Below are 26512 nucleotides of genomic sequence, written 5' to 3'. Positions count from 1 at the left end.
TATCTCTTGTCCATTGAGAAGGACTACTTTCATTTGAATACATTGGGCTTTCCATCCCCTACTGCCTCACAATAAGGAGATTTTGCACTTACACATAACCAGCAGTGCTCGGTTGCATTGGGGTTAGTCCGGTTCAGTGCCTGGAAGCTGGAACTTATAACTTTCCAGGTGTCGTTTTCAAGTACTGCCTCACTATTCTTTGTAGTATTCATGGGGGAACCTGTCGGTCCCAGGTTCCCAGTATCTTCCCCCCCCCCCATATTTTCCTAATAACCATACTGAATCATCTGGATTTGTTACATTTATCCATATTTGCTGGCAGATCTCTCTCTCTCTCTCTCTATCCTCAATCCCCACACAGCCCGTCTTCCCAGCTGTGGGTCTCGGATAGGAGGTATGCACTCATAGGGTCCAAACCCTATTTGTAAATATTTATCCTGCCCAGCCCCAGGTTCCCAATCCAAGGCAATAGTTTCACATCCCCAATAGGCACAATAATATGAGTTTGGGTAGTTGCAGTTTCCCCTCCCTGGGTTTGAACCTGGGCAAAAATAATATCCCTTTTGATTTAAACACGGCGGTACCGGTACCATGTCACACAGGGAAGTAAGAAAGCTTGGTGCACCAGCCGTAGTAACAGCCTCAAGAGTTTTTTTGATCCCCAAGCCTAATTAGGCTCCACCGGAAAGCTTGATGTGGGTGTTGTGCTACCACACAAAATGTGATGACTGCGAGAACTCCCAAGCACCAATGGATACCCCTAAGGCCCATTTTTCCCCACAATTCACTCCTCTGCCTCACTCGTCAGCTGGGTTACAACCAGCTACGAGGTGTTTTGGTTCTTCTCGGCAGCAGTAGTGTTCTTCAGGGGGAGCCTTTACCTGGGATTCCTATTGGGCTTGTCGCAGTGTGAGTTTCAGGTCGTGGCTCCCAGGGGTTACCTCCCACCTCTTGTCGTCGATGGGTCCTTTAACGCGGCTGGCATGAGTCCACCCTCTCTCTGCAGTTCGAATAGCTGTTTCTGTAGTAAGTAAAACAACACAGGGACCTTCCCATTGTGGTGTTAGTGTAGCTTCTTTCCAAGTTTTTATTAGGACCCTATCCCCTGGCTGTCTCCTGTGGATTGCTATCTCCAATGGGGACCGCTGTGCAATCAAACCCTTCTTTTGTAATTCCTCGCGTCTATTCATTAATTGTATAAGGTAAGGTTTTAACTGATCATCTTATAAATGGGGGTGATTGAGGGGCATTTCAAGGTTATAGGACATACCGTACAGCATTTCAAAAGGAGAGATTCCCAGATCACTTCTGGGCTTTACATGTATATTTAACAGAGCCAACAGCAAGCATTTTATCCAAGAGCTCTTGGTTTCTATCATTAATTTGGTAAGTTGTGTTTTTATTTCCCCGTTCGTTCGTTCTACTTTACCAGAGCTCTGAGGGTGCCAAGGAGTGTGATATTCCCATTTAATCCCTATAATTCTCTTTATGTCACGTGTAACCTTTGATACAAAATGTGGTCCCCTGTCAGAATCTATTGCTTCCATAATTCCGTATCGAGGAATTATGTTTTCTAATAGTATTTTACCACAGTTTGTGCTGTATCCCTTGCCGTAGGGAATGCATCAACATAGTTTGTAAGATGGTCTACAATCACTAACAAATATTTATATCTCCCAGTTTTGGGGAGTTCAGTAAAGTCCAGCTGGGTCCTTGCGAAGGGTCGATAGGCCAATTCTTGCCCTCCTGGGATCCTTTTTCTCATATTTTTTGCATTTACCCTCTGGCAAGTCATACATCCATTGACAATCCCCTTTCCTACATTATATACCCCTATACACATATAATTATTGGCAAACTGGTCCACTAAGGCCTGAGTACCCCAATGTGTTTGTTCATGGAACCTCCGTAACACCCTCGTAGCTACTGATTTTGGTAACACCTCCCGTCCATCAGGTAGTATCCATTTTCCCATTTCATTTTCCCAAATCCCCATTTGTATCATTTTTTTTTCTTTTCCCACAGACGTGAAACAAAACAGGGGAAGGGGATCCTGCCCGTTTTCTGCAAACATGGCCGGGCAATCCTCCCTTTTGGTTACCTTATATACACACATAAGAGCGGCCCTTTTGGCCTCCTGGTCAGCTAGGTTATTACCTCTAATTTGAGGATCTAGTCCTTGCTGGTGACCCCTTACATGTATGACCGCAATCTCCTTTGGTTTTCTAATAGCTTTCAAAACTTTAAGGATCAATTCCTGATGAATTAACCCCCTTCCCTGTGAATTTGTAAGTCCTCTCTCCTCCCATATTTTCCCAAAAGTGTGTACTATCCCATACGCATATTTAGAATCATAGAATCATAGAATCACTCAGGTTGGAAAAGACCTTGAAGATCATCAAGTCCAACTGCAACCTAACCGGTAGCCTATCTCTTAAAAAATAACCACGACACAATACCACAACAACAAACCTCTGCTAAATCATATCCCTGAGTACCACATCCAAACGGCTCTTAAACACATCCAGGGATGGTGATTCAACCACCTCTTTGGGGAGCCCATTCCAGTACCTAACCACCCTTTCTGTAAAGAAGTTCTTCCTAATATCCAACCTAAACTTGCCCTGGTGCAACTTGAGGCCATTTCCCCTTGTCCTGTCACATGTCACTAGTGAGAAGAGACCTGCCCCACTCTCACTGTAAGAACCTTTCAGGTACTGGAAGACGATTATAAGGTCTCCCCTCAGCCTCCTCTTCCTCAGACTAAACAGCCCCAGCTTCCTTAGCCTCTCCTCATAGGGCTGATTCTCCAAGCCCTTAACGAGCCTCGTTGCCCTTCTCTGGACCTGCTCCAGTACCTCCATGTCCTTCTTGTGCTGAGGTGCCCAAAACTGGACACAGTACTTGAGATTTAGAATCTGTATATATTGTACTGCTCTTGCCCTTTATTAGTTTTAAGGCTTGCAGCAGGGCATACAATTCGCAAGCTTGAGCAGACCAGCTCGGGCTCAATGGTCCAGATTCTATCACTTCAAATGTTTTTCCATTTACCAACGCATAGCCTGGCTTTCTTTTTCCTTCAGCTACTCTGGATGAACCATCTATGTATATCTTTTCCCCTGTAGGTAATTCCATGTCAACTAGATCAAGGTCTCAGTTTTATGCTTCTCTATACTTCTAAGGCAATCATGTTATAGGGGCTCGCTGGGTTCACCATAGAGAAACTGAGCTGGGCTCTGCACTGAAGTTGTTTCTAGGGTCAATTTCGGGGAGGAAATCAGAATTCCCTCGTACTTTAACAATCTCACATCTGTGACCCATTTGTCAGCTTTTTGTTGCAACACTCCACGTATATTGTGGGGGAAGATTAATTTCTCCTCCAAAGGTTATCTTTTGTGCTTCCTCTACCAAGAGAGCAGCAGCTACTACTACTTGCAGGCAACTAGGCCAGCCCTGGCTATCAGGGTCTAATAATTTAGATAAGTAAGCCACGGGCTTTTTGCCTCCTGCCCAATCCTGGGCAAGCACTCCTTTACTTTACTTTTTCCCCGCGTAGAAGGGGAATCATTCCAATTCTTAATCATTAGCCCTAATGGACTGTCTGGGGGAATACGGGGCATACCTATACCCACACCACTAGTTCCCCACCCATGGGACCAGAAGGCTTACTCTTCTTCTCTCCCATCTTCCGGAGCACCTTCACACACACTCACACAATGCTTCCCCCTTTTCGTGGCCCAGTCCCTCGCGGGATGTGGGAACCGCACTACCGAGGGGTCCGCACTCGAGTCACCCACAATTGAATGTTTAGGTTCGTTGGTGAAGGGCTTGAGCAGGAGTTTCCACTCCTGGGGCCGCTGAAATCAGCGGGGCGCCTCCCCAGAAGGACCCCTGATCAAATCTCCTTCATCCGAGTCACGGCACCAAATTGTCATGAGTTGGACCAAACCCGTTTTCAAATCATGAATCATTTATTAATTTGAGTAAGCAATCGCAAACAAATTCAGCGCTGGGCGACCACGGGAGTCACAGCTCCGCACGTGGCGCGCGCCCCCCTCTTGGCCCCAGCTTTTATAGTCTCTTATCTCTTCTGAGTGGCTGACCTGTCGTTCTTCTGCGACTGCGCTCCCTTGTTGCCGGGCAGTACTGCACCGAGCGGTTTTTCTTCTTGATTGGTGCCATGGCTTCCGGCCACTCTGCTCCCCACTGCCAGGCGTTCCCACCTCTTGTTGCCACGTGCCTCCACTCCTCGTCCCGAGCCCACCCAAAAACAGGAGCGGGAAAACAGAAGCCTCGAAAACAGGGGCAGCAAGTGCAGGAGCCGCAGGGGTGCTTACAAAACCTGGAAGCCCACTTGACTCCATTCCGCACAGCCCCCTCCCCAACACAATGAACAAACATTCACCAAGTTTTTACAAGCCTGAAGAGCTTTATTAAGAACTCTAATGAATGGAAAGAAACAAACAGACATTCATTTCTCATTCATCCAAACAATGCAGATGAAAAAAAATCCCGCATAGATGAGAAATGCTGGGACATGGTAATAAGAAACAAGAAAACATACATAAGAAAACACGCTCAGGGAACGCTCCGTTAGGCATTCAGTGCCATGGCAGCAACAGATACTGCTACATACTTTGTCATTATGTAATTAGGCTCATGTAAAAAATGGTCGCCTTCATTTTCTCCACTGGTTTGCAGAGGAATCTACCTCCGAAACAGAGTCTTGCTCTGATATTACTTACATAAATTCCCAGAGAAATGTAGTTAATTTTAAGTAGACTGTTGTAGTAGGAGTTTCCAGGAAACAAGCTGCGATTTGGATAGGACCTCCCTTGCCAATGATTGACATATGATGTTATTCCTAGGGGGTGTAGACGAAGTAGATAGCGGCTTATTTAAACCACTAACACACACAATAAAATGCCATTTAGCTATTCACCATATTGGTGTGAATGCGTAGTTAAATGGGCCCTAGCTGGACCAGGTCGAATTCGCATAAGGCTTAATGCTTGAATCCTGAAGTGAAATGAACTACAAGTAACAAGTGGTGCCCCGTGTGAGGATGTTAGGATTCAAGGTGTTGAAAATCCTCTGCATGCCCGTTGGATAAAAAGAGCCTGTTAGGTATTCAGTGCCACACCAGCAACAGATACTGCTACATACTTTGTCATTATGTAATTAGGCTCATGAAAAAACAGTCACCTCAATTTCCTCCCCAGGTTTGCAGAGGAATCTACCTCCAAAACAGAGTCTTGCTCTGATATTACTTACATAAATTCCCGGTGAATTATAGTTAATTTTAAGAAGTAGACAAATAGAATTCTCTCTTCGTTGCTTAAGAAAGTTATTTACAAATTTAATTCCACTCTAAGGCACCATCCGTGCAACTAATAATTTAAATTAATAAATAGTAAAATACTACTTTCCCGTATAAAGATTGTCTCCGTTAGAAGCGAGACCAAGCATCGCCTCAGGAAGTTTCCACAGCAAACCTGACCCTGCCTCAAGCTGGGATTTTCACTGTTGAAAAAACAACACAGCAAAAAAATTCTTCGTGGTAGAATTTTCTCCCACCTTCTTTCTTTAGGTCGTTAATTTTCTTAATTTAGGTCGTTAATTAATTGTGTGCCCCGGTGGCGCAGCGGTAGAATTCCCGTTTGCAACACCAGGGGGCCCGGGTTCGAATCCCCCTGTTGGAGCAGGGGGTAGAAGTGCCGCTCTGCTACACAGAGGGCTCAAATCCCGGGAGTTGGACTCGATGATCTCTAAGGTCCCTTCCAACTCGCACAATACTATGATACTATGATATGATAATTCCAGGGCAGCCGCTTGAGATGCTGTCAGGCAATTAAACAACACATCACCGAACTGCACTAAGAGTTTCCTAAAGGAATTAGATTTGATGTGTCAGAATCAGAGTTGCTTTAAAGCCCCTTACATACCATGCTGTACAACAGATATCACCAGAGACTTCTGCTGAAGAAAAAAATACATATCTGGGAAAGGAGGATAAAATCTTATCAATTCATCCATTGTTTTCTTTTAGGAAGAGGCACTGGAAGCATCTGGAAGACATTCGCATCTACACTGAGACAAAGGCACTGCCTGCAGCACTTCACAAAGCACACGACACAAGGCTAAGGTGCTGTATTGGAGGGGACAGCTGAACATACTGAGCTCAAAAGACTATACTCCTCCTGTCCGAGCTCACTATTCATCACAGAACATCAACAAATACGGGGAAAGAATACAAAATAGAAGCCTTTAAAAAGAGTTTCTGAACATTAAAAATATATCTTAAGATAAATTTATTTCATATACGCAAAGTGCTAAATTACACACAAAAACAACGGAAGACTATGCAATGAAAACAACTTAGCAGAACAGAAATCTATAGCATGTTGCGGATCATACTGGCGCTAAGGCTTTAATTTCTTTCTTCAGTACCTAAGGAGAAAAAAAAACAACAGAAAAAATACTATTAGTAAGCAGAAATAAAACTGATAAACACGTTCTACTTTTCCACAAAATGTATAAAGAATTCACAATGACATCCAATCGTCGGTCACAGTTAACAAACGCTATTCTACCTCCCTCACAATGCCTTGTTATCCCATTTAGCTTCAGATGCTTCCTCACGCATCCAAACTGGAGAGACTTTTCTCTAGGCTCACTAGAATCTCTCTTTACATTTCATCCTTTAATTGGTCTGAAGGATGGAATGTCTACTAAGTATCACAGTGTCTGCCTGACTGCAGGGGGGGAAAGAAGAAGCAGAGCACTTAGAAAAGCATCCCTTCGTAGTCCCCCACCCCTACGTGAGCTCTCCAGAGAAACTCCTGAGAGATGAAGGTTAACTGCTTGGAAAGGGCTGTGTGGGTGACCCATTCTCTTCAAGTTCAAGCTTTCCCCTGCTGAAACCGCCAACAATTATGCCAGATCTAACAGTGGTTTTGTAATATGGATAAATGCCTTCCAGACTGAAATGAAAGTCTTACTTTGGTTGTTGTCTTTGCAAAGACAACAAAGCACTAAAGAGTAACGCTAAAGAAGAATGACATCCAGAATGCATATATACTACTTCACAGTGATGGAACATGCTGTAAGACCAAAATTACCTTCAGTAATGCACTTTTGTCATAATCTTCCCGATGCTGATAAATACACTGACTAATTCTAGCATATAGTTTTTCAAAACGAAATATATCAGCTCCCTCCGTCAGCTCGGTGACCATATCCAACAGTTGCTGAAGAAAAAAAGGAAAAAATACAAGTTTAGAACAGCAAGAGATCCTTGGCTCGCTTGTCTTTGGAAGCTTAGCAGTAATGTTTATAAGCGATAGTACTAACAGGCCGTCAGTGGGTTGTTTTAAGGTAAAAGGGCTGGCTGAATTTGAACAGTGAGGCAGAGAAGCTGTCTCTTAAGACAGCATTTACCAAAGTACTGACAGCAGCCTACAGTAATCTACAGCAGCTGTAGGCGTGGAAACACAATCACAGTCCATGAGAGGTTGAATTACTTCACATTCCGTATGTCCCTGCCATTAACTGTTTTAATTGGCACTGGTTAACAACTGCCTTATTTCCTAATTGTACATATAGCAAGAATATGTGCTATCCCAGAATTTAAGAAGCTGAAATCAGGCATACTTGGAGCTCACGGCAATCCACCATCACTACAGCAGCTGACTCTGTCACAATGTCCATCACTTTCTCAGCACTCATCTGCCTCTGTTCTGCCTGAGAACGTCTCCCACGAGTCATGCGAAGTACCCAAGCATCTGGAATGACATAAATTTCCTGTCAGGGTTTCTGTTGAAGGGCTTCTGTTCCAGAGAACACGGTGTCCGTGAAGGGTCCTGTACTGGGATTCAATCGCCCTCTACAAATACAGACACAGCACTGTTACAGCTCCTTCACTGAGCAACACTTGGCTTCTATCTTCTTTCCAGCTAAAGTCAGTCCTCTGCAAAAAAGAGGAACTCGGAGCAAAAAGAGCATGAGAGAATATAGAAAGATAAAAGAAGGAAAAGAAACAGTCGTCTTGTCATTACAACACTTCGTGCTACTCCAGAAAGAATTCAGGTTAGGAAACATCTGACACTGCAAACATTAGGACATGAGTCTTCTACTCCACGTGCTACTCTGGATCCACACACCTTGAGGGGCAGTTTTCTTATCTTACACTGCTCATTACTGGAAAGTTCCTCGTACAACAAAAGAATGTCAATGGATGCTGTTTTTCAGTTAGGAACCATTAGAAAGACAGACATCAGAACAACAACAAAGATGAGCAGCTACAGAAAAATTGGAGCTTGGCTTATATAATCCCCTGGGCTACATCACTACTGAAGGTACTGCGGATTCTCAAGAGATGGAACACAAAAAATAGAATGAATTCCAAGGCTGAAGCTAATAAATAATATAATCCTCCGCAGATGGAATATGGAACTAAGTGTCCTGTTGCACATTTCACGTACCATTTGCCTCTTGCTCTCCAGAGCCGTCTGGTTTTTGGCAAACAGAAACATCACTTTCCCTTCTCAGGCCCGATTGTCCAGGCAGCCCGACACTCTCCTTATCATCAGCAGATGCATCCATATCAAAAAGCCCCCCCTCACTCTCCTTTTCGGATCCAGCTTTCTTCTCATTGCTGTTTGTCTGTCGTTCCTGAAGAATGGAGTCACTTTCTTCCCAAGCAGAATCGTGTGAGGATTGGAATTCAGTCTGATCTGTGGTAGAAATATAGCTTGCCGGAAAATCTTCTCCATCGCTCTCATTTAGGTCATCTCTGGGAACTGTATTCTCTTTATTGGACTGAGCACACCTTTTTCTCTTTGCTGCAACGGATGAAGAGCATTTGTTTCTTCTGCGTTTCCTTTTTGATGCATCTACAAAGAAACAGCAGGAAAAGTAAACCAAAAGATTACCAAGAGAATTCATTCCAAATCCATCATCTTCATTTTACTTTACAAGGAAAACAGTCAGAAGAATTGAAGCACAGTTGTCCTTCTCCCTGTGTTCAGAAAGGATTTAAAGTTAACAGAGTCCATTTGCTATTAAAGATTAAAAGGTCAACTGCATAATCTCATTCACAAAATAGTCATCTTGTAGACGTTACAGGTAGATGATTATTCCTACAAAGCAAGGTAAGACATTTACTATCTTATGACACAAATAACATAGATGAACAGCCAGAAAGCTTTTAAACCTGCTATCAAGCTGTGGTCTTTGAACGCTAAATGCATATTAAGAAGAGCTTAATTAAATAGAAACCTTCAAGGCAACATTTATAGGAGAAAAAAACAGTCTGAAAACTTACACCTCATACGCTTTCTGATTCTGCTAACCTTGTTAAAAACAAACTTTGTGGTTTAGCCCAACAGAAGAGCTCACCGTGCTTTGTATTTACACAGGACTGCGCAAAGCATGAATGAAGTCAGTGGCCAAGATTCCCATTCACCCGTGAGACCAGGAATCCTTACAACATGTCATGTGTTTCAATGGAAAGAAGCCAAAGCCTCTTCATGCCCTACTCAAAGGAGCAGGAAGAAATAACGGCTGTTCCCTTTTCATCTCTATTTTTATAGCTAATCGGTTTTTCTTCACTTTCACCCTTCAGCTGGAAATAGCAGTAAAGAGGCATCAAATACTTTAGCGTTCTGGGGACAGAAGGGAAGGGGAAGATGCTCTTTCATATAACTGAGAAATAGTTGAGCATTCAGAAATCATGATACTAAGAATTAACAATTTAGGAGCCGTTCAGCGTCAGCTGAGCCATCAAGGCCAGTGTTTTAGGCTGGTAAACCAACTTCTTACTTGAACTTGAATTCATAGCCAAACTGAATGGACGACCTCTGAATTTATTCACTTTCTGAAGTCAATTCAAAAACATTAAACCACCGGCATGGTCGGTTTCTCTTTTTATGTCACAATAACACAGGAGATATCAATGACATTAGCAAGTTCACCCAGGAAGTCCAAGTAAATTGCAACTTGCCATTGGAGAGCGGTGTACTGGCATCTACAGGTGCCACTGTCATCTTTGTTTTCTCACTGCCCTTTGCATCTGATTTCCTATATCCAGGAGCAGAGTTTTCCTTTTCTACTGTGTAGAAAGCTGGAGCATACCTTGAAGAGATGCAGCCTTGCAATAAAGAACAGAAAGAAGTTTATCTTGCATTTTCAGTTGCAAATACAGAGACAAGACTTAAAATGCTGAGCCTCACAACACGTACCTCTTTTCTTACGAGATGCTTTAATTTCTTCACAAAGTTGTTCAAAGTCTTCATCTATTTCTCCCTTCACAATGGAATACGCGGTGTCTTTCAAACTACAAGCTCTGTGTCTAACGAGACGATCTGCAATTTTACAGGCAGGATTTAGTCTTTTCTGCCAGGCACTGAAACTCTTCTGATCACACAGAAAAACGTTGCTCTGCACTGGTAGTTTCTGAAAGAGCATCTCAGGGAACATTTTTAGTGTAACAATAGGAAAGCTAAATTTCAAAGCAAAAACACTAGTTAAATGATTAATATTTACATTAACATTTACATCCCACATGCAAGTGGTTGAGCTCTATTAGATTTACAACCCGGCAAGCAATGCTGTCAGTGGATGTTGAAAAGGATCTGATGCAAGGCACACACACCGTTCATCCATCTGTGCATTTCACAAAGATCAAAAGTGCTAACTCACCTCCAGGGTCTTTATCCGGGTTGTATTCTAAAGCATTACTACAGATGAGGTCGATATCTTTCAGAAAATCTCCCGCAGTCAGGTATTGGTGCAGGTCAATCTTAGATAAAACTGTTGAAAGATCCATTGGCTGTTTAATAACTGTGTCATAGTCGGGCACCTACAAATGAAACAGAAGCGTTCAGAGGGTTTATTGGACTCACACATCATCTACCAAAATTCTGTATTTTAAACACTTTAATTAAAGTGCCTTCTTAAAAGCCCCAAATATTTGTGACATCAGAGATACTGAAATTAACCAGTAATCTGCTGGGAAATGGGAGGGCTCTTTGCAACTTGCTAGAAGGGGAATAAAGAAACAGGAATGTCAGAAGCACACAGATAGTACAAAACAGACAGCCACGGTGGATTCGTTTCACTTTGCCTCAGAAAAATCACAGCAAAGATGACTAAGGAAGTCACCCAACATTCTCTTTGTTGCTGGCAACGAGAGAAAGGCTGCATGAATTGCACCTTTGAAATGCCAACGCTGGGCATCTACTTCAGAACGAGATAACTGGACCCAGAGGCGCGGGCTGCTTTACTCAGACTGTAAGAGGAGCCTAATGACTAGCTGAGATGAGGGCATCTATATTTGTTTAGAGTATTCACCCCTCTGGAACCTAGGGGAAAAGCAAAAGACAAGTCAGCAGATCCCTAAGAGAACAGGACTTTGCTGGTACACAGCTATATGAAAATTACAGCTGACTTGTAATGATACACCCCTGGTTTAGACTTATTCAGCACATTAAAGGAGAAAAGACCTAAGAAGTACACGGGAGAAAGACGAAACCACTCAATGCTTATGGATGATCCCATGATGAGCATCCCCAGAGGAAACAGAGAATAGAACCTCAACATTTATTTTACAAACTGCTGCTTCTACCCCTGTTCCCACAGAAACATCGGGCAGTCCACAAAAGCACTTTAGGCCTTAGTAAAATACTCCTATGAACAAAGCTTGTGATTATAAACAAAGATGCCTCTATGTTTTCCAGAGCTACAGCATGCCTTATCAAAAGTCTTTTCAAGAGCAAACCGTGTTGGCTTTTGGTCTGATGTTTTAGAACAAAACAGAGCTTTGAGTGAGTATTCAAACAACAGACAGCTGAGAGCCTCGAGGAAACAGCGAAGGTAAAAGCTCTTCTTGCTTCTCATTACATTGCTAAGATCACAGTCCTAAAAACAAAGAGAACCCTTCCTCCACATAGCTCACAAACACTGAGAAATGATAATGCACACACGCATGAAATGGCATTAGAGACCAATGTCACTTTACCTCCTCTGGGTCAACAGGCTTGGTAAAGGCCCTGAAACGTCTGTCGGTGGCGAGTCTGTGAGTGACGTCCCTCAAGAAAATTCGAAGTTCACGCAAGGTGTCTTCCTCCTGCTCCTCCAGAGCATTCATTTCTTCCTCTGTCAGAGGTGGACGTTCAGGTGGCGGTACAACAGGCAGTGCTTCCAATGTCTGCCCTGCTTCAATTCATCAGACAATTTTAGCCAACGTCAAGTACTCAAATACAAGCACACGCAAAAGTACTCATAGAAAATTACAACCCAAGCAAATACTGAACAGCTAGTAACTTGCACTTAGGAACGGTTTAGATGTAGAATATCCTAACCTGCTCTCTTTTTGGAAGCGGGAGGTTTAGCAGCTTGGTTCAAAAGCAAGTTCTCAAAAAATGTTCTTCTTTCGTCCTTTTCAGGAGGCTGGACATGGAAAACTTCTCCAAAATCACTGTCAAACAACACTTGTACCTAAAGCATGAAGAACACTGTATGACGCACCGGGATTGCTGTGACATTCACTACCCCTAAGACCGCTCACTATGTACCGACTTCCCTTACTGTCATTTAACTGGAACCTGCATGGTGGCTAGAGAAGGAAGGGAGAGGGTTCAGTAGACACGAGAGAGCTTCCTGGTAAGCTTTTATTTCTGTATGTAAACAAGGTCTCCATTTGCACGCTTCTAAGGCGCAGCCCAATTTTCTATCTCCACTATCAAAAGGCAGGGAAAGAATTTCAATATTACCTTGGAAGGAATTTATTTACCAGTACAAAAACTTTTGTGGAAACTCACGCACTTCATCACGAACACACCTAGGTAATACCATCGTCCCCTTTGAGCACTGAGATAAAGTAACCGGAGTGAAAACAGCATGTTTTTATGTGGAACACTTTAATGCAGACCCTTAGCAGTCTACAGTTACGCATGTACGCTTACTGAAGTTTATTCAGGGATACAACAAAAAACTGACTCCAAAGTTACTTAGAAAGAAGTTGGAACTTAGCTTCCAATTTTAAAGCCTTGAATCTTTAGCCCTTACAGAGAAAGAGGTGGATTTTTTTTCCCTCTAGAAGTGTTTCAACCTCAATTAATTCTAAATTAAATTTCATTCCTAGCGTTTTAGCCACCCTACTATGCAATGGCAGAACGTCAGATGAAACGATCTCGCTGAAAATATCTCTTTGTGCAGTCCTTGCAATGGAGGTAGCAATCTTGACAGAGTAATCTGAGTGACTGCAAGGCAGTTAGGTATCTACTATCGGAAGTAAATTTACCTTACGTGCTTGTGAGAAGAGGGGAAATGTTGGCTCAGTCATTTGACTCAGAAAACACTGGAGTTTGCTTTCAGCATTCTTATTCTAAGCAAAGTTGGAGGGATTTGTTAGGAGGCCTAAGTCATGACAGTATACGTTTCAGAAAGCACAGTACTCCAATGCCTCAAGTGCTCCTAAAACAAGAAACTGAATAAAGAGTTAAGAGAAGCACTGACAGAAATACCTCATCTGGGAGATCTGTGTGGCATACATCCGCCGTTGCAAGCAGCAAGACTGGAGCAAATGATGGAATGTTCTGAATTAGAGATATAAAAGTAGCTTTGACTGTAGCTCCAACGTTGTCCCACCACAGATGGATACGTGGGATATAAATTATGCTTGGTGCTGTCCGCTGCGCTTCTCGGATCAACTAGCAAAACAAAAGCTTGGATGAGACAACTCAACCATGTAGAATAGGCTGCTAATCAAACACAAAAACCCATTAACAAAAAACCCAAATGTTGGTTGTCTTACAAATATAACAACAACAAGAGATACAGAACTGCAGGATATGCAGTCTGATGCAGAGCATTCTACTGGGAGCACAGAGTTCTAGAAGTAATAAAAACTACTTTCTGAATCCTACTGAGGATGAGCTGGATTTCTTGCCACAAAGAAAGGTTTATTAGGAGCACCTTTCAGGTTCCTGTGGCACCCTTCCTGCTAAATTTGCGATGGAAAATACGACCACGTACAACATCCCTGTTGTTTAGGACTCGGTCAAAAAGAAAGCTGACTTTTCAGACATAAACAGAATTGCCTCTAGCAATGGATTTTGCTCATCTTACAACACATCTGACTGTTTACACTTAATCAATGAGGTTGTGAGATTCAAGAGTAATAATAACAGGTACCTGTGCACACGTCTCTTCAGGCGATGACATGCTGACAAATAAAGCTGCCATGTCCAAAGTATGAACTGGAAACATTTCCAGAGCATGCAGTACCGCAGGTGCCAAGTGGGATGTCTGCCCATATTCTGCCTTTCCTAGTAAGAGCAGGTGTGGCCTGCAGGATGTAGGCTGCCAGTAAGCTTTCCTAGAAAAAGAACCATAAAATAAAAATAAGAACTGATAGACACAGATGTTCCAAGTTCTATCTGGATATATTTGTGATCCCCTTCATTTTCCAGCAAGTCAACTTCTGTGACCAGGAAGTCTATCAAAACCCACGTCCTGCCAATCCCTGCCATGTCTGCTACTCACCTGGCTGTTTTAAATAATGGCTCCTAAATTGCACATGGAGACTGCCCAGCTAAACACACACAGGACAACCAGCCAGTTACCTAAGATGGGCAAGTATAGCAACTTCCTGCACTCACCAATCTGGATATCACTGCCACCCAGACACTAATCTTCATCAGGGCTCAAGCTCATCAAGCTCAGCAATAGGACTGAGAAAAAAAAGCTTGATTTGGCTGCAGTGACATAACCTAATCTCTGAGCTATGGGCTTACTTGGCTTCCATGTGACAATATCAAAAGATTAACAGAAGTTAGTCACGGAATGGCAACAAAGAGAGTTTGAGTTCCTGCTACGCAATTTGCTACTGGTTTAACAACCCTGGAAAACAGACAGGCAAAGGATGGCTACACAAATCCATACAGGCTTTTTAAGCTGAAAGGATAGATAGCAGAGTTCCACTGTTTTGAATGTTTTGGAGAATGCCATGGAGTAAATCAACACGATCTAATAGCCTGAGGATCACTTGGCTTAGGTAAAGAAGGCTGGGTTTTACAGCTCTGAATGGGTTCTAGCAATGTACTGGATTAGAAATTCAGTACCTTCATGCTTCTTGCAAATATCTATCACCCCCTCAACACACACATTTTATTCTACTTCAACATCTACCACCCCTCACATTTATAACAGCCAAAACTCCTTAAAAGGTAGAAATTAAACGCAATTGGGACAGACATTTACCTACTAAAATCGAGGAATTTTCCCTGCGGTCTGCAATTCATTTTGTGTGTTACCTTGCCTTCAAAGATTGAGGGCAATTCATCACCTCTGTCAGTTGTATCACCATTTAAGATAGAATTTAAACTGCCTGAAAGACAAAAGAGGCTCGTTATTTTTTCCTACGTAGTCTGTATCTCTTTCTCTTCAGCTTCAAAATCAGTGTCAAAACCTCTTCTTCATTTCACATCACACGCTGACTGCTATTTCCTACAGATCATCCTGCTACACACCTATGGAGGCTGCACGTCTCTGCAGTGCTGCTCCCTTAAGTGCCACAATGTGCATAAGGTATGTTTCTCTGTGGTTCATTCTATTCCCCATAGAATAAATATAATTAGGAACAATTTCGGTAGTTCTTAAAGAGCTGAAAAAAAATAATCCAACAAGGCCATTACTTCCTGGAACAGGTTCCCACAGTGGAAGCATGGAGATAAGGATGTAGTGGCCACAGACTCCCTGGTCTAGGACTACTGAATCACGACAGTGACAAACTCATCTTCTAATTAAGGACCCTTATAGATCCCTGAAGGAAAAGACAACGGAAGGAAGGCAACAGAAGGGCAGGGCAATTACCAGACCCCTTTTCTGTTCCTATTTTACCAATGCAAATGAAACTACAACTCCACTGGGAGTAACACTAGTAGAAAATTCTCCAGAAATCAGCATGCAACTCTTCAGGGATCCCCATTAATCAGGGCTGGAATGAGCCTTAATTTCAGTCCTTCTGTCCATGGCTAAATGTGTTAGCAACTGTCAGAAACAGGATGCTTGAGTAGAGAATGTGAAGTCCTCTCCTATGTATCGAGGCCTTCAGGACTTCCACCTCACATTTCACTTTGGCATCCAGAATAAATGCTATGCACTGTATTCCAATTATTCCCATAACAAAAGTGTGCACATGCAAATAATAGAATTCTATCACCATTATGTCTGATATGTTTGTGTACATGGACTGCACAAATCAGAAGCTTTTGCTTGGGCAAAACCATAAAGTTATTATTATACTCTCTTATTATACCTTATTACACCTCTCGTATTATACCTTATAATACCTATTATACTCCTCTTATTATACCTTGCTGCTGGTCCTTCTTCAGCGCAAGCTCTGCATGCGGAAATACTCTTTGTATGGCCTGTAAAATCTCCAAGAGCGTATTTCCTAGAAGCGGCTGCATAATAGGTGACAGCGCTCGGCCTGCTGAAGGCACAGCTCTCTGTGACGCCGGAGTGATCTTCTGCATAGCCAGCACAAAATCCCTGGCATTTATTTCAATAGTGTTGACATCTAGTTGTAATTTCTCGCTACTCGAGTAGATCTGGGGGTAGCGTCGCCGGAGGGCACACAGAGAGGCCTCAGCACACAAAGATTTTATATCAGCACCGCAGTACCCTAAAGAAACAAAGAATTAACTGTTACATCGGTCTTGGACAAAACACAAGTCAAGGTTTCAAAGGGGCTTCATTGAATGAATTTGCGATCCCAAAAACGAGTGGGTTAACCGAGAATTTACTGCATGGTAGGGATGTTTTCTCCTGTGGCTCACTGCCTGCTAGCCAGGGCATAGGAAACAGCTGGGGGAAGACGCCCCAAACCCATTCCATTTGCTGAGACAACAACGACAACAACAAAAAGGACGGAGATGAAAGCTGCTAATTTTGACTGCTACGAAGGCACGGCAGCTGCCTAGTGGATTGGTTCTGCAGCAAAACACAACAGTCTGGGTACTGCTGGGTACAAGCTCAGATTCCGCAGAACTCAGTCACAGTCACTAACCCATTTTGTTTTCAGTCTTACCAACGCATTCGGTAGCGAGCTCATCTATAAACGTGTCCAACAGTTTAGGGCTCCAGTCACGGGTATGAATCTTGAAAATTTCTTTTCTGGCCTGGAAACAATAAAATTGTTGCCTTTTATTTTGTCCTGTGTTTTTCCTAAAAACAACAACAATGAAACAAAAACACTCCCTCAAAAACCTTCAAAATACTGCACACAGTTTGCTTATCTGCTACCCATTTGCTGCGGCTGACATTAGAGAGGGAAGGGTAGCCATCCACAGGGACCTTGACAGGCTTGGAAGCTGGGTCCGTGTCAACCTCATAAAGTTCAGCAAGGCCAAGCGCAAGGTCCTGCACCTGGACTGGGGCAATCCCAAGCACAAATACAGGCTGGGTGGAGAAGGGCTTGAGAGTGGCCCTGAGGAGAAAGATGTCCGAGTGTTGATGAAAGACTCCACGTGAGCTGGCAATGTGCACTTGCAGCCCAGAAGGCCGCCCATATACTGGGTTGCATCAAGAAAAGCGAGACCAGCAAGTTGAGGTAGGCGATTCTTCCCCTCTACTCTGCTCTACCCCCCCGGAGCATTGCATCCAGTCCTGAGGCCCCCAACACAATGAGAACATGGAGATGTTTGAGCAGGTCCAGAGGGCTGCAAAGATTATCAGAGGGCTGGAGCAACTCCACTACAAGGACAGGCTGAGATAGCTTCAAGCTGCTGCCATTTCTATAAAGAAAATAATCATGATTCAAACTATACATCAGTTTCAACTTTAGTGAACCTCTGCCACTGAACCAAAAGCTTCCTAAGCCCATCCCCTCTGCAGTGCATCTCATATTAACCAAGACTCAGATGAAGATGTGAAGCAGTAAAAATGTCAGCTCCCCCTCTCCGAATTAAGGGCAGCTCCCAGGACCTCCAGACTCAGCTCAACCAGATGAAATAGGCCCCATCCACTCATCAATGAAGTACTGAGACCAAGAGCACAACTTCAAGGTGACAGTGCCCAAGCAGATTAAGCAATTAAGCAAACAACAACTTTGGGAAAGATCCGAATATGTTCCATCACCAGAAATGATAGAAAATTTTATGTAAGCAAAAAGTCATTGTTGAGGATGTACACCACTTCTTTCACCTTCAAGATGAGAGAACTGTAGTTTACAGCCAGTTCACATTTTCATTCCTTCTTAAACACACCAGTGATGAGCAACATCCTGTGTTTCTTGACTAGTCACAGTGAAACCAAAACCATTACAGAATGAACTACTTGGTGAAACTGTCATCATATATATATATATGCATATATATATATATGTATGCAGCAGCAGATTTGCTCTGCACAGTGTGAAATAGTGTCTCCAGATATCAGTCCTCCATGCAAGCTGGACAACTTTTTGCTATAAAACTGGACTTTGTCACATTAGCATTAGGGTTGTATTTACTTTCTGACCTCTTTGTTCGGGAGGCCAAAGAGGAATTCACGGTCAAAACGCCCAGGTCTTCGTAATGCTGGATCAATGGAATCTAGTCGGTTGGTCGCACCAATGACGACAACCTCCCCTCTGCTATCTAAGCCATCCATGAGTGCCAGAAGTGTTGATACAATGGAGCTAATAGAAAAGATACAAGTTTGTATTCACTGGTTAAATGCATTTTGTTACAATCCACATGACTTAGTACTGCATTCAGCTTTGGGCACCTCAATACAGAAAGGACACCGAGGTGCTAGAGTAGGTCTGAAGGCCAACAAGGCTTGTGAAGAGCTCGGAAAATATGCCATATGAGAAGCAACTTAAAGAAACTGGGTTTAGGCTGCGGAAGAGAAGGCTGAGGGGGGACCTTATTGCTCTTTCCTTTCTTTACCTGAAAGGTGCTTACAGCGAGAACAGGGCAGATGACAGGACAAAGGGAAATGGCCACAAGTTGCACCAGGGTAAGTTCAGGTTGGATATCAGGAAAACGTTTACAGAAAGGTTGTTAAGCACTGGAAGAGTCTCCTCAGGGAGATGGTTGATGAGTCACCATCACTGGAAGTGTTTAAAACCTGTTTGGACGTGGTGCTCAGGGACATGATTTAGCAGTGGGTTGTTAAGAGTTAAGGTAGTATGGAGAGGCTGAGATTGGACTCATTTGAAGACAGACAAAAATAGGTAAGGCAACACAGACCTTGTGCTAGTACTGGGCAAGTGAATTGTTTTCAACTGTTGCCTCAAACAATCTTCACTTGAGGAGCACCGAGTTAGAAGTTTCCAGGTGAAATTAAGGAGTAATATCAAGTGGTCATCATCTCCCCTCCCACTCCCAGCAAATCCCATGGAGACACATAGTACCTATGAATCTGGTCTTGCTTACTGGACCGTACGGGCGCAAGGCCATCAATTTCGTCAAAGAATATTATAGAAGGTCTCATCTGGTATGCCTAGAGTGAAAAACAGTAATACTGTAAAACAGCACGACTTAAAAAGAAAATACAGAAAGACATTATGCTTGGAAAGTCACTGAAACTAGATCTTTTAGACTAAAGTCAGGGATCTCTACTTACTGACTTGGTTTATCTGACATAAGCAACGAAAAGCATCAGTCTAGGTAAACCTATTTTGACCAGGTGACGGGAACAAATCATACCAGTTGTTGTTACAGCTCTATGGCCACCATAAAGAACAGTCAGAACTTAAGTCAATTACAGGTCATGGAGAAAACCTTATGAATTTAAATAACCCTGCTTTCAGACAGCAGCTGTTTCTGTCCCATCTAAAGCCTTCATCTGGTCTCCTGCAGCGTAATCTATGGCTGTTCTGGTGGGAGGGCATTTTTTCGATTCAAAAGCTTTCCTCATTTAGATCTTTCCCCATTTCAAGCCCCCGATCCAGCTCCCTGACTATGGAGGCATTGCAAAAGCAAACACTGACATTCCCATTTCAGTGGGGGAAAAAAACAACAACCCTCATAAAGTACCCCCAGAAAAAGGATGCTTTTAATAAATATAATCACAGAAAAATACAGTTTCAACTGGGAATAAAGTATTCTGCATATTTCAATCTTACCTGATCAAATAATAAACGAAGTTGTCTTTCAGATTCACCAACCCATTTACTTAAGCAGTCTGCGCCTTTTTGCATAAAAAAAGCCACTCTCCTGTTCCCTTGGCTACATTCATTAGCAAGGGCACGTGCAACCAGGGTCTTTCCAGTTCCTGGTGGACCATAGAAGAGACACCCTCTGCAATAGAAACACAATTCAAATAGGAAAAAAGACATTGTGAAGTGAACCTATTTACAACCATCATCCCCAGAACAAACAATTCCTCCTACTGAACCAAAACATTTCACGTCTAAGACATCACAAATAGCTAAAGTTGGGTTCAGGTCCTAGCAGCTTAAAGTGTCGCGTTCCTACCACATTTCCCAAGGCAGCCAAACAAATGAATAATGCAGACACTTCAGATTTACAAAACCTCTAGAAGAGAACCGTACTGCCCCAAAAGGACTTGTCCGAAACTGCTAGCAGACAAACAGGTGATTAGAGCAAACTGGGCTCAAACAAGCAACTTCTGCCCAGAAGGAGTGGTTGATAGATGAAGCACCACTTCATTCTTTAGCAATACACTGCATACTCTTTGTGTTCACAAAAGCATGGATTCGATAGCAAGACATGTTAGTAAAGCACTTCATTCTCTCTTAAAAAGCTTTAAGTTACAGGTTTCAGTCTCCTGGACCACTTGTTGCTGCTGAAAAAAGAGTAAGTCTAATGCTAAACAGTAAACTTAAATGTCTATTTATTTATTTTGCATTTCAGATGAACATGACCATCAGCTAAAAATAGCACTAAATGTGCTGCTGTTTGAATGAGAACTTCGGTGAATTAGAAGTAAGGCCCTGGAAGATTCTCTTTGCATTATTTCTAATACTTCTGAAGTTACCGAAAACAAACAGTCTGAACTCATGTGTCCGTATACCATGACTGAGTTTTGAAGACTAAGAATATATAAGGATAATCAACGAATCTGTAATAACCCAATTTCATAATTGACAGGATTAGCTATGCAAGAAACAGGCAGCTTCTTACTTTATCCCAAGCACAACAAGTACCACAACATTCTTGGCGTAAGTAACAAGCGTTACAAGTGATATGTCAGGACTTCATCAAAGGTGAGAAAGAGAAGCGGGCTTCCAAGCAACAAATCACAAGTTACTTTCATTAGACAATCTCTTGCTCCTTACAAGCTAATCAAGACAACCTGTACATAAAACAGAAAACACCCAAACCCAACTTTATAACACCAAGACTCTTTTCAAGTACGTTCTCATTTTCAAACACCAGACAAGAAATCTTTACACATGACAAGACACTGCTTTTGGTTTAAACCTATATACATATTCTGGACCCCATCCATCGTAAAGAAATTATCCTTCACTTCTACTGAAACAACCCCCCACTGCTGCCAAGAAGCAAAGAAACACACTGATAACTCGGTTGAATACTCTCCTGAAAACAGCTGACTTACAATGGATGGTTTGAATCAGTTACCTTGGAGGTTGGATTTTGAATTTCTCAAACACCTCTGGATAAAGCAGTGGAAAAACAACCATTTCTTTTAAAGCTGAAATGTGGTCAGAAAGACCACCCACGGCATCGAATCGCACCTGAAGACCAAGTCAACAGAACACACCTTGTTAAAGAAGTTAGCAACTCAGCTGTCACCAAAGATCATACATCAGCAGGCAGGAAACGTTCTGGGCTATTTCTCAAGTTGCTTGACTGACAAACATAGCTGTAGATGCCCCATTACTGAAAGCCTCTACAAACACTGGCACAGCGCATTAAAACCACTTACCGAACTGTCAATTTGCATTGGTTCAACATCAGCCAGACTTTTTCCAAGTTTCATCCGATCCTTGCGAACTCCCTTCAGCTCATCCTCCCGAAAGTTTACTGGAGAACACCTGATTTCAATTAAGAAGAAAAAGCTGTCCGATTTCAATTGCAGCTACAAGATTTGTTCCTATGATGGCAAGTGAACGCAGAAGACCTTATTAATTAACATAAACTTCCTATGGAGTTAATATTCGTTTGAAGTCATACACTTGTTAACACCCATGAGTAAAGAACAGAAAGTGGACATTCCAAACACTCATCTGAAACAGTGGGTTGGGTTTGTTTGATTTTTTAAAGCAAATCTCTGCATTTATGAATATCCATGCCAGTCAACATGGCACAAATCCGACTACAGCTTTAAAGCCGGTAACTCCACATGTAGAAATGATAAATGGACCTGAAAATTACAGAAGTCTGATTTTACTTAGGAAAAAAAAAAAATGGTGTTCCTCCCCCTGTTCTCTCTTTACAATCAGACTGCTTACAAGAAATCAGTCTCTAAAAACTGAAGATTCAAATGTTTGGTTACAGTCAACAGGTATGGTTAAATATGACCACAACTTAGTAACCATACAAGACTAAGAGGATAACTCTCCACAGTTCGGGAGATGCTATCTCTGCTCAAACAGATCCACCCCTCCCCATGCTGTCTAACAACAGCAACCAACCTTCTTTTAGTCCTATTACAGCTGTGCATCTGATGCCTCTCAACGCTCTCATCCTCATCAGATGAAGATGACGAGGTGGAATTAGCACGGTGGGCTGCACGTCTCAGTCTGCAAGCATTTCAACAAAAAGGTTAAAAAACAAAAAGAATTCTCTGAACATTTGACATTACCTGTTGTCTATCTCAGAACTCACTCTCCAAGATCCATTACCTCTCCAGTTCAGCGTGCTCCTTATCAACCCATTTTCAAAAGCACGTTACATTATTTTCCTCAGAACAGCCAAACTAACTTTTTTCCCCCCTTGGGAAAGTATAACGTATTTTACAAAGAAAGTACATAAACAAATTGCTCATTTTGTCCAATCAACCTGACACATACACAGCTAGCTCTAATTATCCACTCTGTGAAGCAGAACCCCTTTTCACTGATGTAACTTAGGCTTCAAAAACTTCCTTCCCTCATCTATTTCCAGGAGTGCTGAACAAAACGCTCCTCATATACCTATCAACAGCATTCTCTGTGCTTTTTTTGTTTTTAATTCCAGCAAGTACCCACCTCCTCCTATCCAAAGATTGGTTTCCTTTAAAGGCTCAGATTACCACAGTGATCATCATAAGGTTACTCTGGAACCACCAACAAAATGAAAACCCTTTAAAGCTCACAGAGCAACAGAACTGAAAACACTACCGATAAATACAAGTTATCACTAGCCATGCACCCACCTGTTAGGCCGTTTCCCTGAGCTGGGAAAAAGGATCTTACGTTGTCTGGGTCCTGTTGAAAACAAAGAATTTAGAAAAATGATATGAGCATATTTGACAGAGTAAAACAGAAGAAGATTCAGAAATGTCATCTGTTTCATCCATGTCTAATTCCAGAGGAATTTCAATTCTTTTTGATTTTCTATCAGTGCACAGTAGAAAAACAAACGCATACCTGCCTTTAAGGTGACTCGAAAGCCATTGGAACAAGACTACCAAGCCTGTTTAATTACAGTGATGGTGGTGAGGCACTGGAAAAAGTTTGCCCAGGGTGTACCAGTGGCTGATGTCCCATTCCTGGAGACATCCAAGGCAAGGCTGGATCAGGCCCTGGACAACCCAATCTAGCTGCACATGTCCCTGTTCATTGCAGGGGAGCAGGGCAAGATGACCTTTCAAGGTCCCTTCCAACTCTAAGAATGATAACTATTATTTCAAGGACAGATAGGTCACCTTTCATTTTTAGTTCTTTACTCCCTTCACTTAAAATCAGAAAATTCTCAGATGGAAAGAAGTAAACTATTCGGTACAGAATAGTGCATTAAAGGAAAAATTGTAATACAAACTCTGAACTGCATATCAAAGAAGCACCAGAAGAACAAAGCAGAAATTCTAAAGTCATACTATAGCAGTTAGCAGTTGTGCTGCTGCAAATGCAATACAGCAAAGCGAATGAAAAAGATCAGCAAGTAAGTCTTGGCACAGAAATAAAACATGCACAAGACACATGCATTTGACAACACCAGAATTTACTGACAGAATGAAGTACTACAGTATTAAAGATTTACAGTATTAAATGGTACTGAGTATAACTAGATATTAATATCACTTCTGTGCAAGAAATAAACTCATACAAGAAACCATGAACATAACCTACTTTCCAAAGGAGCTTGGTAGGGCACAACAGTTTTCCTCTGGCGGAGGTGATAACGCTTTTGATTATCTTCAACATCATCATCTTCTTTACCCTCAGTTTCTTCTGATGACACTAGCAAACCACAGTGAGATATTAAATTGTTAGGTATAGGTGCAAATGGTCCTAAACCAAACATGCACTACACAGGCGCCTGTTGCTTTTACTGTTAACATCACCCAAACTATACAGCAGACCTGGAAAACCTCAAAATAAATTCATGCAACACATTTCAGAAATTCCTAATCCAAGCAGAGAAGCACACTGTATAGACAGCGTTCTTACAAACCATTGGGTTTCTTTCCATCATGCTGTTTTATAGTGAAACTCTGTCACCGTGCTTAGCTAAAAGGCAGCTCCTCTGAAAACAGCTAGTTCAGAAAGTCATTACTTGTTACTTCAACCCAGTGTTTCCTGACAAAAAGTTTTAATGTTCTACAATGGTCAGAATAACCATAGCAATCTACCTCCCATGTTCTAGCTGTGCCCAGGCCTCCCATAAGGAACATTTAACTTACTGCCTTGATCGCAACTTTCCTCTTAAAAACTTCAGGTTTACCCAGCACTTCCAAGTTAACGTGGTCTTTTGGTACTTAACCTCATTCATCTCATTTCATACTGAGTAAACTTGGGAGGAGACTTTCAAACACATCTGGCAGCCTACTTTACTTCCTGAAAATTCTTTCTCTGTTGCTCAAAACCATGAAAACGAGGCTTTCAGCTACAACATTGTAAAGAGAAAATGAAACAGAACGAACCTTCAAGCTCCTGTTGATTGTCAGGATCATCAATTCCTTCAATTTCTTTCTTATCACCGGAATACATATCAAGGTTTTCCTAATGAAAAGCAACAAGAAAGATCAGTCAGAAAAGTGCAAGACATCTGGCATATGCGCGCCTGCTTGCCTACACAATAATATTACCAGAGGACTCCATATGCACACACAAATACATTAACACACAAGAGGATCTAACAGGATCATGATTATGGCATCTACAATTTGTAACAAGAATTTCTGAACTACCCCAGGTCATACTTTTACAGGTTAAATACTTACCTAAATACACTTCTAGTGGTTAAATGCCTAGATATACTCTATGTGCCTAGATATACTCCTATATGCCTAAAAATACTCTACGTACTAGCTAATAAACCAACAAAATGGCAAAAAAAGGAAAAAGAAACACTTATCTAGCTATAGTAAGAAACAAAACCAAGAAAAACCCAACAACTCGCAGAGACAGGTGAGAGATGCTGCAGGTACTGCAAACAACTCTGAGTTTTGCGTTCCTAGTCAACCAGTGCTAGGTGTTCCAACTGAGGAGGGGGATTGGAACTGATGACCTCCACAGGTCCTACCCGACCTCAACCACTCTGTAACTTGAGGGAAACAAAAAGCAATTCAGATCTAAACAAAAACCAACCCCAAAGGCAAATTTTAAACACCTTAATAGTCTATGCACCTATAACTCAAACGCACAGTAGACCTTCGTAATTTAATGGCATACAGTTTTGACAGTGTTGAATTTAAAGGGCTTCCAGGTCCTGAGAAGAAACACAGAAAACCATACACTGCATTTTGTTAAATCTGCCAACTCTAAGAGTACTTGAATGCAATAAGAAAGAAGAGCAAGGAACGACTGAAAAACGGCTAAGTTACACAAGCAGGATGGAAAGCATCACATAATCTTTGTGTCTTCAGCCCTCAATCAGAACTTTTAATAAGACTTGGAGAGAAAACTCGAGTCCTGAAACAAGTGTTTATTTGACTGGATCTCCTTTTGAATGGATTTTTAAATCCATTCCAAAGCCTTAAGCCAGTTCAGAGACTGTAGTAGAAGACATGTATTTTAGCAGCTCAGAGTTATCTCACATCTTCTGCAGATGGTATTTCTTCCACTCTTAGTGGATGCCCGTAGAGCAACTGTATTGAAAGGACAGGAAGTTCTGATTAGAGAGCAAAAATACAGTGTTTTGGAAAACGTGCGTTCTTCTTGACCAGAAGTAAATTCTTTGGAAGAGACTTATTTCAGCTAAATTACTACTAAATTACTATGCAAAATATTCAACCTATGCAAAAATGAGAAAATAAATGAGTATTTACTTCAGGACTGTTGAACACCCCAAAGTCATCCAAGCCCCTTTTATGGCGTCTACGCATCTTCTCCATGTCATCCATTTTTTGCAACACCGCTTCTGCAGTACTAAGACAAAAA

General features: G+C 42.1%; 1 protein-coding gene across 2 annotated transcripts in view; it reads right to left on the bottom strand.

Moving 5' to 3' along the window:
• Positions 1-4414: 4414 nt before the first annotated feature.
• The window catches only part of LOC140248203 (ATPase family AAA domain-containing protein 2-like), a 30564-nt gene continuing 8466 nt past the window's right edge, over positions 4415-26512 (bottom strand). The window contains exons 5-28 of one of the 2 annotated variants that reach the window (XM_072328725.1): positions 26401-26500; positions 25054-25132; positions 24260-24370; positions 23344-23395; positions 22622-22729; positions 21913-22021; positions 21606-21721; positions 20123-20297; positions 19409-19497; positions 18529-18688; positions 17099-17189; positions 16379-16693; positions 15265-15391; positions 14197-14380; positions 13527-13712; positions 12363-12498; positions 12020-12216; positions 10702-10861; positions 10242-10364; positions 10004-10150; positions 8484-8894; positions 7654-7784; positions 7122-7250; positions 4415-6450 (exon numbers count right to left, since the gene is read on the bottom strand). In XM_072328725.1, the coding sequence (XP_072184826.1) occupies positions 6412-6450; positions 7122-7250; positions 7654-7784; positions 8484-8894; positions 10004-10150; positions 10242-10364; positions 10702-10861; positions 12020-12216; positions 12363-12498; positions 13527-13712; positions 14197-14380; positions 15265-15391; positions 16379-16693; positions 17099-17189; positions 18529-18688; positions 19409-19497; positions 20123-20297; positions 21606-21721; positions 21913-22021; positions 22622-22729; positions 23344-23395; positions 24260-24370; positions 25054-25132; positions 26401-26500 (3475 nt within the window). In that variant the 3' untranslated portion in view covers positions 4415-6411. The remainder of the gene's footprint in view (positions 6451-7121; positions 7251-7653; positions 7785-8483; positions 8895-10003; positions 10151-10241; positions 10365-10701; positions 10862-12019; positions 12217-12362; positions 12499-13526; positions 13713-14196; positions 14381-15264; positions 15392-16378; positions 16694-17098; positions 17190-18528; positions 18689-19408; positions 19498-20122; positions 20298-21605; positions 21722-21912; positions 22022-22621; positions 22730-23343; positions 23396-24259; positions 24371-25053; positions 25133-26400; positions 26501-26512) is intronic. The other variant, XM_072328726.1, reaches the window with a different exon arrangement.

This window comes from Excalfactoria chinensis, chromosome 2 (assembly GCF_039878825.1).
Source record: "Excalfactoria chinensis isolate bCotChi1 chromosome 2, bCotChi1.hap2, whole genome shotgun sequence".
In the NCBI taxonomy this organism is placed as follows: Eukaryota; Metazoa; Chordata; class Aves; order Galliformes; family Phasianidae; genus Excalfactoria; species Excalfactoria chinensis.
This window is presented reverse-complemented; position numbering and strand designations above follow the sequence as displayed.